The following is a 14,899-nucleotide window of genomic DNA, read 5'->3' as shown; positions in this document are numbered from 1 at the left end:
GATGGAATTGCACAGGCATTTCACACAAAAATAATTGCAATAATCTTCACGCAAAAGAAAAAAATTGCCATAAAACCAATTTTCTGAACGTTATATATGCACACTGAAGGTCAAAAGTAGTTCAGCTGCACTTCATTTGACTATACTAAAGATGCTATTACATCTGAAAGGATGAGAGTGGTTTTGGATGAGTCTGCTCTGAAAACAAGCAGCAGGACTGCAGTCTTCAACAGAGTATTTTGCAAACAAAACCAACCAACCACAAACTCCAAAGCTGATACAGTTTAAGACTTAAGTTATAAGGAATGATGTGCAGCTGAAACTAAATGGGGATACATTGAAAGCTCTGCTAATATCCCAAGATTCTTATCCTTTCATATCTCTGCAATTAAAATAATAAAGCCAGAAAGAAGTCAAGTTGATGGGGCGGGAGGGAGGGGGGGAAATCAGGTACTTTTATTTTACACAAAAAACATCCTTGAAATACTTTGCTCATGCACAGGTGGGGGAACACAGTTAACATTCACAATTAGTCACAATTATAATGTTCTCTTCTTTCCTTACTGGGATAAAATGCAGCTTTTTTGTGTTTTGAGTTTGCTACTAATCTGTTAGAATCCTGCTTTCCCTCCTACTTTTGGGGTCCATTTGAAAACAGTTTGGCCAGGAAAACCAGACCACTCTCCAAGCAGTTTTTTTCTTACACATTATGCGAGCTCAGACAGAAGTGATTGTTTTTGGTAAAACATAATTGATTTCTGATAGTTAGTTATGCAGAATTGGCTCCAAATCCTTTTCAAGGTGACAGTTAAGGCAAATTTTATGGGAAAAACAGTACTGTTTTCTTGCCCAGGTGTTGAGGGCTGGAGGGCAAGAAAAGTATTAGAGAAAAACAAAAACACTCTTTAAGATTCTTGGTTTGCTATACCTTTACACCACTACAGCTACAATAGTTCTTCAAAATCACATTTCAAAATACAACACTCCCACTCCACCAATATAGGCAGTATAGCCTATAGCTTACATTCTTTCTAATTATATTTAGAATTTCAAGTTGAAAATCTAGCTTTAAAAATAAAGCACAAGTCACACCTCAAGATACTGCTTTTAGCCAGGAACTAAAAAGATGTCACCTGCTTCCACTAGAAAGCAATTCTGTCAAATCAGTGTCACAGATGAAGATGAAACATTTAGGATCAGCCAGCCACCATCCAACAACTCTACATCTCACTTCAATATTGTCTTGCATTTTCATTTACGGAACTAACATCCAGATGGCACTCCAAGTTACTCAACCCACCTTGCCTCAAGACCTAAGTCTCAAGTTACCATAGGGAGAAAATTCTTCAATAAATACAGAAATCTGGCCTCAAGATTAAAATGTGAATTCTTTTAAACTATATGAACATGTTAAATGGACAGCAAAACTTTGCAAAGCAAACTCAACAAGTGTGTCACAGTGAAGCTACCCACGTGTGATGAAAATAAACTCAGAATCTTCAGTGTTATTACATAAGTCATTAAGCTTCATATATTAAACAAATGCACATGCAAGATAGTAAACAAAGTGGCAAACGTTTTTAAATAACATCTTTAATTAAAGTTTTTGCAAAGGCAAAATATTAAACTTAAAATAGGTCTTAGTACATCAAAATACTAAGTTCTCTAATCGTATTCCAAGCATGGCCTTTGAAACATAATATCCTGTATATCACAGAGGAGCAACCTTGATCTGCAATTGTACAGAATGAATTTTACAAACATAATAAATATATTTACCCCCTTACACATAACAGTATATGTACAACAGCAGTTGACAATAGTAGCTCAGAACAGCAAAAAAGGATATTCCCCCACTCCGTAATCTATTGGTACCCCACGCACTCTGGAACGTGTCTCACTGGATGACTGTACATATAGCTAACCCAAGGTAGTTCTTCCTGTTAAAAAAAGCTCCTTTTGTTCCACAATGTCTAATCCACTAAGTAATAATTAAAAGACACACTGCATGAACTGCCTGAAAAAAGCAGACAACACAGAAACCAGTGGACTGGTTTTTACACATTTCCCAACCAATCACAGCAATGGGAAAACTAGACTGTAAATGCCAGACACCGACACATCGCGATATGCACGTTTCTTCATCTTGTATAGTCACTAATCTCAAGGTCTGCAAAGAACTCCAGTTGCAGCTGGGGGTGTGGGTGGGGTGGGACAGGCCACCCCACGCCACTGTGTAAGGCAGCCCAGTATCAACCCAGTGTGCGTTATCCTAAACCCACTGCTCACTTCCTTCTTATTTCATTTCATTAGGAAGCTTTTGCTTTGGAGGAAGTTTGGGGGGGGTTCTTGTTTTTAAAGGAGCTTTTACAAATTAAAGAGATTGAATCAAAATGAACTTTAGTTAAGCAGGTCTCTAACTGCTTCACTGGAATTAAAAAAAAATTACTCTAGTAGTGCTATGTGGTGACATAATTACTGCTCTAACTGTCAGGCAGTGGAATTGTTTTCACAGACTCAATGACGTTTATTTTAACACTCCTAATTGTGCAGCAGAAATAGAGAAAACAGTTATATAAAAAGAAACCTGTTACAAGACACAACACGTTCTTTGCTCTTTTCTAGAAACTGTGCTTCAGAATCACGTATCAATGCTTGGAAACAAACCTGGACCACAATTATCACTTTAAATTATGTTTAGGCAACTGAATGAGGTTTCAAATGCAACTCGTGAGTACAATGCAGGAACAAGGAGTATGAAGCCTCAAAGAAATCTTGTCACTAACCAGCAAATGAGGGGGAATAAAAACATATTTTATTTAAATAGTCCAATATAAAGTTCCTTATGTGACTAAATTCTCTATTAATTCCTTAAAGAAAACATATTTCAATTTGTTTTCAACTTAGATGTTTTAAAATGATTGCACACACTAAAACCAAACAGAATTAGCGCAAAAAAAATGCTTTTCTGATTGAAGCACTGCAGGAAATTTACTCTCTCGGGAATCAAGAAAAGTCTTGTCATACTGGCAAAACAGGTATTCAGCAAACTGAAAAGGCACGAGACTCCCAGTTTTGCCCAGTTGCTCTACAAGTTTCCATCAGCCACCATGGTTATAATTATGAAGTTATCTTTCCCCATTTTTTCCATCATAAAAAGGTGCTCCATTATCTGTGCAAATTTTAATATAAGCCCTCTTGAAATTATTGTTTCCATAATACTGAACTATTTAAATGGGAGGAAAACAACAACAACAATGACGACAAACAAACCACAACTAAAAAAAAGGGGGGGGGGAGTGTGGAAAAATCATTTATGATCTATGAACATGGGAATCCTTTGCCCTCTGAAAGGAATGGTTTCTTTGGAAACTAATGAAATGGTCTGTTCAGTTACATTGTTAAAACCATGATTAAAAATTCAAGTACAATAATAAAATTAAGCAAACTACATTCTTACAGCAAGCTGCTACAATACAATGAAATTAAACATGCTTTTTGATTTAAAAAAAGGAACACTTGATGTAGCAATAAGAGCACAGTTTGGTATGTTCACGTTTGACTGGCTTTCTGAAAACTTCACAGGTTATTTGTATTTGAAGACAAAACTTCTTATCTGAAAAGCGTATCATACAATAAGCTTGCAAGAGACCGTGCAAGTTCAGAAAGCTTTGAACATCCTTCAGAACAGTCTAAGCTTAAGTTACTTTTAAAGTTCTGCTATCCCTTAAAAATAAATAAAAGGCTATGCAGCTTCTAGTATATGTATGAGGGTGAAAAAAAAAATCGCTACGATGTATGAAAACAAAGTGTCGTACAAATAATCTGGATTCCAGTAGTATAAACAGGAATCTACAGCTAAAGGGATTTTTTTTCCTTTTATTGGTTTGGTTGTGCAGCATTATGGGAATTTTTCTGAAGTCCATTACTTAAGACCTACTGGTAACAGATATGCAAAAGGGGAGGAAAGGAATTAGTTCGTACATTATTGATTTCACTGCAGTTGTACATAGAAGTGTCAACAGTGGTAAAAAATTAAAATAAAATATCTGCTTTGCTCAGAAGAAAGCAAACACCGATCACTTTGAGATACCTTGAAGTCAAAAATGCACTCTAAATGATTATTCCCTTACTGAACAATAAATTAGAAGAAACATCAATTAACTTTTCATAAATCTCATGTATGTAGTAACCACAAGGCTCTTGACACAGCCTACAGGCAGTTTTAGGCTGTATCACTGGCAGCACCAGTGCCCAAAATCACAGCGAAAAAACCCTCTTCAGAATGTGTTTTGAGTTTTTTATGTACTACTGAGACTATGAATGTACTTAGAGGCAAGGAAATTGAAGAGAATGAGCAGTCGTTCCATAATGCTAAAATATATTTGTGTCTTTGTTAAATCATGTTTAAAAATTTTCATTCTCAAGGAAAAAAGGTCAAAAAACCTTGTGCAAATGCCTGCTTCTGAAGGTCTTCCCCAATTTAGTTATCTGCCCTGTCCTTTTTTCCACCATCTTTCAAAGCACTTGATGAAACAAAAAATGTTTTTGAAATGGTGAGCCAGATGAACATTCCTTCCTCAACAGTTCTGAAGTATAATGCCTATTCCCTCTCCACATTCAAAAGCAACTGCAGTTCTGAAAGCAGGGTTTGCAAGAATAACCTATGCATGAAGAAAAGGTCTTCGCTTCTCTGGAGAGGAAAGGAAGGAGCAGGAACCAACCTTACTGCTTTTCACAAAAGAAAAACAAATAAGCCACAAAACCACCCCTCTGCAAAAGACAAGTGAAGAAGTGACTACACAAGGTTTAGTGCATCCAACTGCTCGACCTTCTGTTACCAAGACAGTCTAAAGATATTCTGACAAAATCTGTGTCCTCAAAGCTGTGCAGCTCTCTTCAGGAAACTACATGCCACCTGGAAACTTTAGAGAGATTAACTGCTGCAGGTCATTTATGGCTATACTTTTTAGTAAAGCGGATCTTTGATTAACAGAGCTGTAGCCACGATGTTAAAATTTTTATGTGATTTTCTATTTTAAAATTTAGTCATTCTTGTGGTCTGTTGAATTATTTGTGAATGTCTGGACTACATATGTAGTAAGCAGGTGTGCATCTGTTATGCCATTACCCACACATTTGATTCAAAAGGTCTCTGAAGCCTTTAAAAAGAAAAAAAAAAAAAAGAAGAAAAATAAAATCAGTAGAAATTGATTCAGTGATGCTGAACCACCACTGAACAGCAAGAATATAATGAACAAGTTAAGCAATCTGATTTTCGTGGGGGGGAGCTACAGGTGCTTAGTATTAAAAAAATACAACCCTAAATAAAAGGTATCACTTACATGAAATTAAAATAATTTTGAAATATAAATGATCATTTTACCATTTTGTAACTGCTAGAAACAACAACCTGTTCATGGGGAACTGAATTGAAAACAACAAATAGATATAATAATTAATGAGCATATCAGAATTAAAAATATTTTCCTTATACAAGTTATTTAAAATTTAACACCTTAATTCTTACCCTTCTGTACAAAGCTTGCACGCAGTTTAAGTAACATTCTGACCATCCTCACTACCAAAAGGAAGTGTTCAAAGCAAAGATTTGTACACACAATAAGCATTTTCAGATTAATAATCTATCAAAGGGAACAGTTCCTTCAATCAGTGGAAGAAGTATTTTAAAATCTTAAGGGAAGAAGGGGGGAGAACAAAGCCTTACATGCTAAATACCAGCTGTAGGTACCTGTATGTAGAACTGATAAGTAAGGTATTCCTAACACACAAAACCAGCTCCCAGACAATGCTATAGCTGCTACAGTCCATGGCTTGCTCGTTTGAAGTAGTGTCTTTGTTGCCACATTTTACCTTTGTTCCAATACTTTTGTTTATCGTTTATTTCTGATGTGCAGATACATTTTTTGATTGGAGTATACGTCCAAGTCTCAACCTTTCCTGCTTTTGATTTTTTTTCCTTTTATGGGGAGTTTTTTTGTTTTGTCTTTTAAAACTTCACCATTCTGCGTCCCCAATGGCTTTGGAAAATACATAATCTCTTCCATTAAGATTCATGATGCCATCTTTGAGATGAAATTTCCATTTGTTTTTACTTCTATGAATCTGAAAACAGGGAAAAAAGTTGAACTATTACTCTGCATCAAAAATAGGTATTAATGTGTAAGTAAATTATAAGGGCAAGAAAAAATGAAAATAACTACTAGACATACATTACTGAATTGCTACAGATAACCTGAAAATCAATTCCGCATTCAGATATGAAAAATGAAAAATAATTATGCACATACCAGTATTTTGCGTTTTCGTTTTTTAAACCAGGGACAGTAACTGTCACAAAACCATGCAAGCACACAGGCACTCCAAAATCCAAAGCATATAGCACATTTTTAGAGATGGTTGGAAAGGAAGAAAGATATATCCACCTGTGCTGCTTTAATTTGATTAAATTATCTCTGATTACAACAGCCACAAAATTCCACTTGAAAGCCAGAAATCTCAATTTCTACCGCTGTAACAGAAAAACTAATGTTTTAAACCAGCCATGACAGGGACAAGCACTAAGCTTCATTATTTGTAGCTCGTGTCTAAACTCCATTCTGCATGAAAACTAGTCTGATTATGTTACACACAGATAGACAACAGGCCTATCCAACTGGCTACTTCTAATATTAGTGTGTGACTTTGGGTTTCCAAAAGTTAAGTTTTGGTTAAAAGGCAAGGGGATTATTTACAATGTTTTCAGTCTGAAAAGCTCTCTGGTACAAAATGCACAAACTGTATAGAATATATGTACTAGAATTACATTCCACAATTTCTCCTCAACAGTGAGTAACTGTATATGATTTATATTCCAATTGTCATCGTAAAATGTCAAGTGAGAAAAGTAATATCTCCAGTATTGGGGATGATGGCATGAAGCTTCAATTTCAACCTATAGTCTTCCCAATTACATTATTGGTCCTTTTAAGACTTTGTTTAAAAGAAATCTGTAAGATTATGCTGGGAGATCAGTCCAGCTATTTGCAATAACCCAAGACATGCTAGGATAGAAGAAAAAAAATTTTAAAATGAAGACATTCATTCCATTCTTGCTCCCCAGGGAGTCCATTACGGCTGCCTGTGACATAACGAATCTTCAGGTTATAATGGATTTTCCTGTTGACACAGGATAATACAAAGAATAAAACAACAATTTTATCAATATGCTCTCAACAAAAATATTCCAACAGAAGTAATTCTTCTTTCTTCATGCCTATTCCCAAACAAATACAACCCAACTACAGGAAGCAGGTTGATCAATGTGGTGAAGAAGATCAGAGAAGATACAAGGACAAGAAATAGTCGTAGTTTTAGAAGACTTCTATTATCTTATGTCTGCTGAGGAAACATCAATGTGCAGCATCGAGGGGGTTTTAGATACTATACAGTCAAGTCATGAAGACCTGATTCATGTTAATTCATGAAGAAGTCAGGAACCACAAAACACACAATCCTTTTCTTCATTTGAGACAGTGTGCAGGACTTAAGTTAGAAAATATCACCAGAACTAACAGCAACTACATTTACCAGGAGTATTAAGTCAATAAATCCACTAGAAGAGTGTTTAACTAAATTTATGTTCTTATGTTTCATTTAAAACGGAAGGAAACTGAACAAAATTCAGTCTAAAGGTAGAAGAGTCAATTTGGGAAAAAAACAACAACAACAAAAACCCAATCAAACAAACAAAACAAACAAACAAAAAAAACCACAAACAAAAAAAACCACACACAACCCCACATCCTGTAAGCGCAGAGCAAATACCTGCCACCTACCAAAAAGGGCATCAGAAAGAGCAAAATACCACCAATGGAATTAAGCAGCTGGACAACAAGATATTCAAAGAAAGCAAAGATCTTTCAGAAAGCCGAAATGCTGTCCCAAAGAGAAAAGATAATCATAAACATTTGCAGATAAAAGATAAAAATGTAATTCTGTGATCTCAAAAAGTTGAGAAAGTTTTTCAAAAGGCATACAAACAAGGAAACCCCATCGCAATTTTTCAATTTCCATCAAGGACTGGAAGTCTCATCATGTACAATTAGTGCTGCAGAAACAAACAGGAAAGCAGCACCAGAACGGATATGACCGTAGCACTCAATCAGTTATTAGTACTATTGTTTGGTCTGTGCTCACTTTTAAGCTAAAAAGTCAGTGGCAACAGCAAATAAATGAAAAATGAAAGGTCTGGATTATATACTCTACTTGCCCTTCTAAATGGCATTCAACAAAAATCCTTCATCAGAAAGAAGCATGTGAGCTGCCACGAGGCATGAAGGAAGGCCCTCATATGAATAAATAACTGAATAAAGACGGGAAAACAAGGGTAAGAACACAGTTTTCACAGAGAAATGAGATCATTCCAGATGAGATTTGTGCTGGCTAGAGTCTGCAAGGTTTAAGAATTCACTAATCATCTGGCAAAGGACAAAACATCACTGATGATACGAAAGAATAGTTACTGAAGAGCTGTAGAATGATCTTACTGCCCTAACTCATTGTGTAATAAAACAATGGTGGCATTCAATGTATATGAAGGTAGTAATGATGGAAAAAACAATTCCAGTTTACATGGACAGAAAAAAATGATGGCTTTGAGTTGACAATTACAAGTCAAGAATGAGATAACAATGTTCTAAGACTTTTCCACAAGAACATCAGCTCTGTGCTCAGTGGGGTCAAAAGCAGACGTGAACTGTTGCCGAACATTTCTACAACACTTAATAAACTGAAGGTTCACACCTGTGGTTCACTCCTGTGTTATGAACAGCTCTGAGCCCACATCAACCTTATCTATCTGAATCAAATAAGAGAGAGAAAAATTCTCCAGATCTATTTTGTTGAAGTAAAAATTAACAAATGTTTGGACAGCTGTACTAGTATCAACCAAGCAAAGTGTAGCTCTGATTTCAAAGAGATGACTGAGGACAGTTATTAAGGTCTGCAATATCATAACAGGCACCAAAAAAGCAAAGAGGAAACAATCTAAATAAAGAACTAGGAGGTATCATATGAAACTAATGGGTTAAAAACTAGGTAATTCTCCACAAACTTAACTTTATTAATTTATGAAACTTCTTGTCATAAGATAAAGTTTACAAGGATTCAAAAATAACTCAGTTAATTTCTCACAAATTAATGAAAAAACCCTCTGCTGGCCACGGATACAAAGCCACTCTTCCTCAAGAGGCAGCTCACAGAAGGATGGTAAAATGCTCTACATGAGCATCACTACCTGTTTGCCCTTGTCTCATTGTTATAGAGGCACCCACCACCAGCTGGCACAGGACACTGTGCAAGAGGGAACTCTGCTCACAACTGAGCTGATCCTGTGCATTTAGAGCAAACATGAATGATTGTTTAACAACTGAAGTCATCCTTTCAGGGCACATGGCACTAGAGGTTAATGATGGACACTGTTCCCTACTGAGTTCACACTCTTAATTTTTAAGAGGGTTAGGATTTCAGAGCAGTTCCTGTTGCTCAGCTTTAGCAGCTGCCAACAAGCTTTTCTGACTGCTGTTCTGAGGTCCCTCACTGTCCTCACAAACTGCCTTGAAACAAACAGGTTTGGATTACAGTCTGGAGGAGACAGATGGCTGCAATGTAGATACCCTCTTCTCTACATTAAATTCTCTGTTGAATCTGATGACAAGCCTAAGCAAAGTCTGGGCATAACTGAAGATTTTCTAACCAAGCCATTCTTTGCAACATAGGAGCTTTTATTCAACAAGCTTACAGCTTTCTTCTGTTTTAAAAAGGATCCTTATTCATTGCAGTCCAATTAATCTAGCATAGGAAAAGAAAGAAAATATGCACTGAACACTCTTTCTGCATACTACCTCAGTAGAAAAGCCTCTGATATCCTCTGGACACATTTAAAACAATTCCAGACATGAATGAATCCTTGCGTATTCCAGTGCAAATGGGCAAAATGAAATCAGTCATTATAGAGGAGGCAAGACAGTTCAGCAGAATTTAAAGCAAAGTAAGCAAAAGCATTCCACGCTGCCATTTCAGTAAAGAATGCATAGCACAGAAAGAACCTTCTCCTCTGGTAACTATTCTATCATCAATAAGAGATATTTTTAGTAATCAAGGAACAGTTTTCCACAAGTCTAAATCATAATGACTACTTCTTCCATCCACGGCAAATGTACAAACTTACTTACAATAGCTCATTTCTCCTGAGCCCAGAGGACTGACCTTTTGTTAAAGGTCACAGGAAAACATGATGAAGAGAAAAAGATGCAGCCAGTTTTCCTTAGCTTTACTCATTACCAAGTTTACTACAAACATGCCACACAAGCCTGTTTTAAAAACAAACAACAGCTAATTTTTATATTACCATTCACATTATAATCTTTACAGATCTACCTGTACTCAACAGTCACAAAGATATTACTGAAAAATTATTATGTGATAGGAAGAAGAACAGAGACAGCACAATTCTTGGATTCTGTTCTGTAGAGATTACCTTGTCATACTGGCACACAACAACATTTTCTGTATCAAACAGTTCTTGTCCTTCCTCATCACTCACATCATCTTCACTGTTAAGAGGCTCCTGAAAGAAACACATGCTAAAAGTTATACTGTTTAGTAAAATCAGAGCTGTTACTTTTATTAATCACATGAGGCTACAGTCTTGTCTATGAACTACAACACCTAAAATGCATTTGTGGTGGGGAATATCATCAGGCTTTCCAGCAGATGGCTGATGTACATACGTTTCCATCCTGCCATCCATCCTGAGCAGACATCCTTACCAATTTTAGTCTGGAACTTCAGTGGCCAGGCCAGATTCTGGGCACTGCAAGCCTTTTGTCACTATAAACATTCTTTTTCTTTTACTGTAAATGTTCTAGTGTTTGCAATTTGTCTTTACAAAAAAAAATTATCATTACACAGACTTTCATTTTCCTAAAGCATCCAAGCAGTAGGAGAGATGGCATCAGTGACACCACTCCCAATGTGTAAAAATAGAAACTCCATGACTTATTCACATTTGGCATAACACACACAAACAGAAACAGACCTCTACAAGCAGAAAGCAGTGGGGAAAAAAAGATGCTTTAGGATGTTCTTGCACAGATACATACAAAGTAAATTCTAAAATGTATTTTCATGTCCCTTAAAACTTACTTTCGGTTCTTCCTCTTTCTGCTAACACTTTGTTCCAGCAAAAATTTGGGGGTTTTCTTTTGAGGTCTTGTGAATAACAAACATTTCAAAAGCTCAAACAACTTCTAATAAATGCAAAACAACTTTTCTGAAGTCTGCTTTATAATGCTCATCTTCCAACCTACTTCCAAATAGATAAGCTAAATTGAGGAGATGCTAGTGAGAGGAAAAAAACATGTACTAGAGGTCCTAATTCCCTCCAAAGTAATGCTATGTTTAAGTGACTTCGAAAGCTTTAAGGAACTCATCCACTTACTAAGTAACTGCTGATGAGCAAAGGTAGCAAAAAATTACAGACCTCTGGCATGCTGATAATAAAGTCTCAGCAAGAATGCTAGCATTAAGGCACTATTAAAGAACACTTAATATTGAAGCATGATGACCTATACTTAATAAGGCACCTTCGGTTTATTATATATTGCCAAGAATGCTGATTGATTTTGGATTACACTCCCTCTCCTTCCATCCCCACTTGCATTGGTTTCTGTCATTTGGTTTCAGTTTTGGTTCCGAATTCAAGTAGGTTTAAGCTTATTATTTGCTGGGAGTCATTTTGGGGTGCCTTCGTGACAGCTATCAACCTTAAAGCTGAATGAGCCAGTGAGTACGAGGGCCTTGGTCAGGGCTGGGGTATTAGGCAGGCAAAGGGGTCCATGCTTATATCCAAAGGTACCCATGAGTATGGGGTGCCTGCCGGACGAGTGTGAATACTACACATTTGCTGGCAAGCACCAGCCTGGATGACCCAGTCAATAGAGGACACATTCAAGGAGGGTAAAAGGGGCAGAATCTGGGTAGGGGCACTGGAGGGACATACAAATTTGTGTGTGCTTGGGAACCAAGAGAGAATTGTGCATGTGCTTGTATTAACAACCCGTCTCTGCCAGATGAAGAGGAGGAAGCGGATACGGCTGCCCGTGTTTGTTTTACATGCGTCCCGTACATAGATGCAGTAGAAGGTATGGCTTGTCTGTGGCAGTCTGTGACCAGCCACGTCAGTACTATTAAAACACTCAAAGCGACAGCAGTGCAGATCAACATAAAAGTGATGAGAACCTAACCTCTAAGATGTAACGGAAAAATACTGTTAGACACTGCTGCAGATGTACCACAGAAAACATGATTTAACTCCTTGATAAAAATTAGAAGTTTCACCTACATGTACTGCATGGGTGACACAGACTGAGATTTAGGGACCACCAAGTTTCCTACTAGAGACTGAAATAACAGTACTTTTAGTTTATTAGTATCCTCCTTTAAAAGAAAAGTAATAATTATTCTTGTGGGGCTTTTTGGTACAACACACCAAAACTTAGTACGAACCATTGGCTCAAGTCCAAAACCAAGCAAATTCAAAGTCTAAATCAAGCACACATTGTTAAGAATGCAACAAGTTGCAAAGAATATTTACTCTTGCTCCTATCTCTTGATTTCACTAAATCAAGGTCAGATGTCAAAAGCACTGGAACAGTTAGTGAGATACAGGTCAGACAAACTGACTGATCCCCTCAGTAAACTAAATATATGCTCTCCTTGACAGTCTTCCAAACACCTTGCTTTTGTGTGCACTTGGTCCCAAATGGAGTTGACAATTTCTGTTTACTTATCAGGGTTTCATAACTTCATGGCTGACCTCTCTACAACATCAGAAATATTACTGCTGAAGTTTTTAAAACAGCATTCATGATAATTAACAGTTTTTGATGTGTCCCTCGCCTTCCTCAGCTGCATTTCAAGGTGCTTTGCTAATCCACAGTTGCCACAACTTCAATATGGGAAATAAACAACTTAAAGTGCAATGATAAAAGTTACATTCTCAAAATTACTGGAATATATTATTTAAATAATATAATTTTCTTTCAATACTTAAAAAAAAAAAAATGAAACACAAGTACGTTCCAGTCTCCTGAAACAGTTTACCTCTTCAACTTGGCCATCTTCACCCCCATCTTTTTCTTTGTCCTCCTCTTCATCATCATCATAGTCTTCTTCCTCATCTTCTTCTTCTTCAGATGACGTGTCACCTGCTCCATCAACTTGGAGAACAAGTGGTGCTTGTGGTTGTGCCTGTTGTTGTTGTGGTTGCTGCTGACCAGCTGCAGGAATCTGTGCTTGAGCTGGTGTCGGTGCAGCCACTGTTGTAGGTATGACTTGTGTTTTATTTCCTGTAAACAGGATCTGCTGAGGCTGAATAATCACTCCTGTCTGCTGGGAAATCCCTCCAGGGATAGGAGCCAAAACCTGATGGAACATCATTGTAAGTACTGTGTCTGCTAACATAACAGACTACCATATCACTTATTCACAGAAAAGAATTAAAGCATATCAATCTGATTTCCACTAATTAGAAAAAGAATAATTACAAATATTCTGCATGTATCAGATACATAATTTAACCTTCAATAACCTACCTTCTTTCACTACTTGGTATTCATTTTCTGCATTTTGTGTTGCTAAATCTAAGAAAACCTACTGTCTTTCCATTCTAAAACACACCTGAGTCTCAACTACGGCAGAAGAATATTTAAATTCAACCAAAAGATTACTTTTAAATGTTCTCTATAAAATATTTAACTTTAAACTCTCTATAAATTGTTACTCATGCTTAAATTGCAAAACTGTGACACAATGCTAAATTCAATGCTTACACAGTCGGGACACACAGTTCACCTTGTGCCTGAACAAAAACCCTCATAAAATATACTGTATTCACTACTAAAATAACCAAGAGGGGTGTGTTTGTTTTAGGTTTTTTATTCTATGTGTTATATGACACTGAATCATTTTAACTGATAAACACATTTTTTAAAATGTGGATAAAAGGTTTATCCACATAACATAAGTGTCATCAGGGGACACAAATTTTAAACTGCAGAGAGTCAGAATTTGGCAAGAAAAAAAGTGACATTGAAAACAACATTTCAAAATTGTTTATTTTTAAAAAAACACACTTAAGGCAATTATCTTTTTTTAAAAAATACCATTTCTGACTTGGTGTTCTATTTCAATTTGCTCACAAAAAGCAAGCCTCTATTAATTACTGTAATTTTTTTTTTCTTTCAAGAGTACCTACTTAAATTTTTTTCTTTACCTGCTGTATAACAGGCGCTTGTACTCCACCAGGCTGCATTTGTGGTATGACCTGCTGCTGTAAAACAACTTGCTGCTGCGGCTGAATGATATACTGAGCTCCATTTGCAGTTCTAACTACTTGGAGGATCTGGCCTGTAATCAAATAAATATCAAATTAATCAAACATAGAAATTTACTTTTTAAATTAGTTTACAAGTTTGTTTTGCAGAAGAACACCAATGACAATTAAAGGAGAGCACTTAAGTTTCACTTTCACTGGTGAAAAGATACTATGCTATAGCAGCTGTGTCAGAACCAAAGAATGAATACAGTTGTTTACCATCTAAATATGATCACGAGGTATGCAATCAGAAAAAAAAAAGATTACATATGCAATCCAGAGTTTAATCCTTTAATGCAGCATAGTATTTTAAATACTAGCTCCCACTTACGAACATACCACATGTTTCAAAAGGTAGATTTCACTAATGGAAAAATAAAAGAACATATACCAAAAAATAGGAATACAGGTATTCACACCACAAAAACTACATCCAATGCTAACACTGGTATTTTTCCA

At 36.4% G+C, this 14,899-nt stretch overlaps 1 protein-coding gene across 1 annotated transcript in view; it reads right to left on the bottom strand.

The window, feature by feature from the left end:
• Positions 1-311: 311 nt before the first annotated feature.
• Positions 312-14,899, bottom strand: part of GTF2A1 (general transcription factor IIA subunit 1) — a 32,525-nt gene continuing 17,937 nt past the window's right edge. The window contains exons 6-9 of the mRNA XM_080346262.1: positions 14,339-14,472; positions 13,168-13,488; positions 10,541-10,630; positions 312-6,126 (exon numbers count right to left, since the gene is read on the bottom strand). Coding sequence (XP_080202388.1) covers positions 6,019-6,126; positions 10,541-10,630; positions 13,168-13,488; positions 14,339-14,472 — 653 coding nt within the window. The 3' untranslated portion in view covers positions 312-6,018. The remainder of the gene's footprint in view (positions 6,127-10,540; positions 10,631-13,167; positions 13,489-14,338; positions 14,473-14,899) is intronic.

This window comes from Nesoenas mayeri (assembly GCF_963082525.1).
Source record: "Nesoenas mayeri genome assembly, chromosome: 5".
In the NCBI taxonomy this organism is placed as follows: domain Eukaryota; kingdom Metazoa; phylum Chordata; class Aves; order Columbiformes; family Columbidae; genus Nesoenas; species Nesoenas mayeri.
This window is presented reverse-complemented; position numbering and strand designations above follow the sequence as displayed.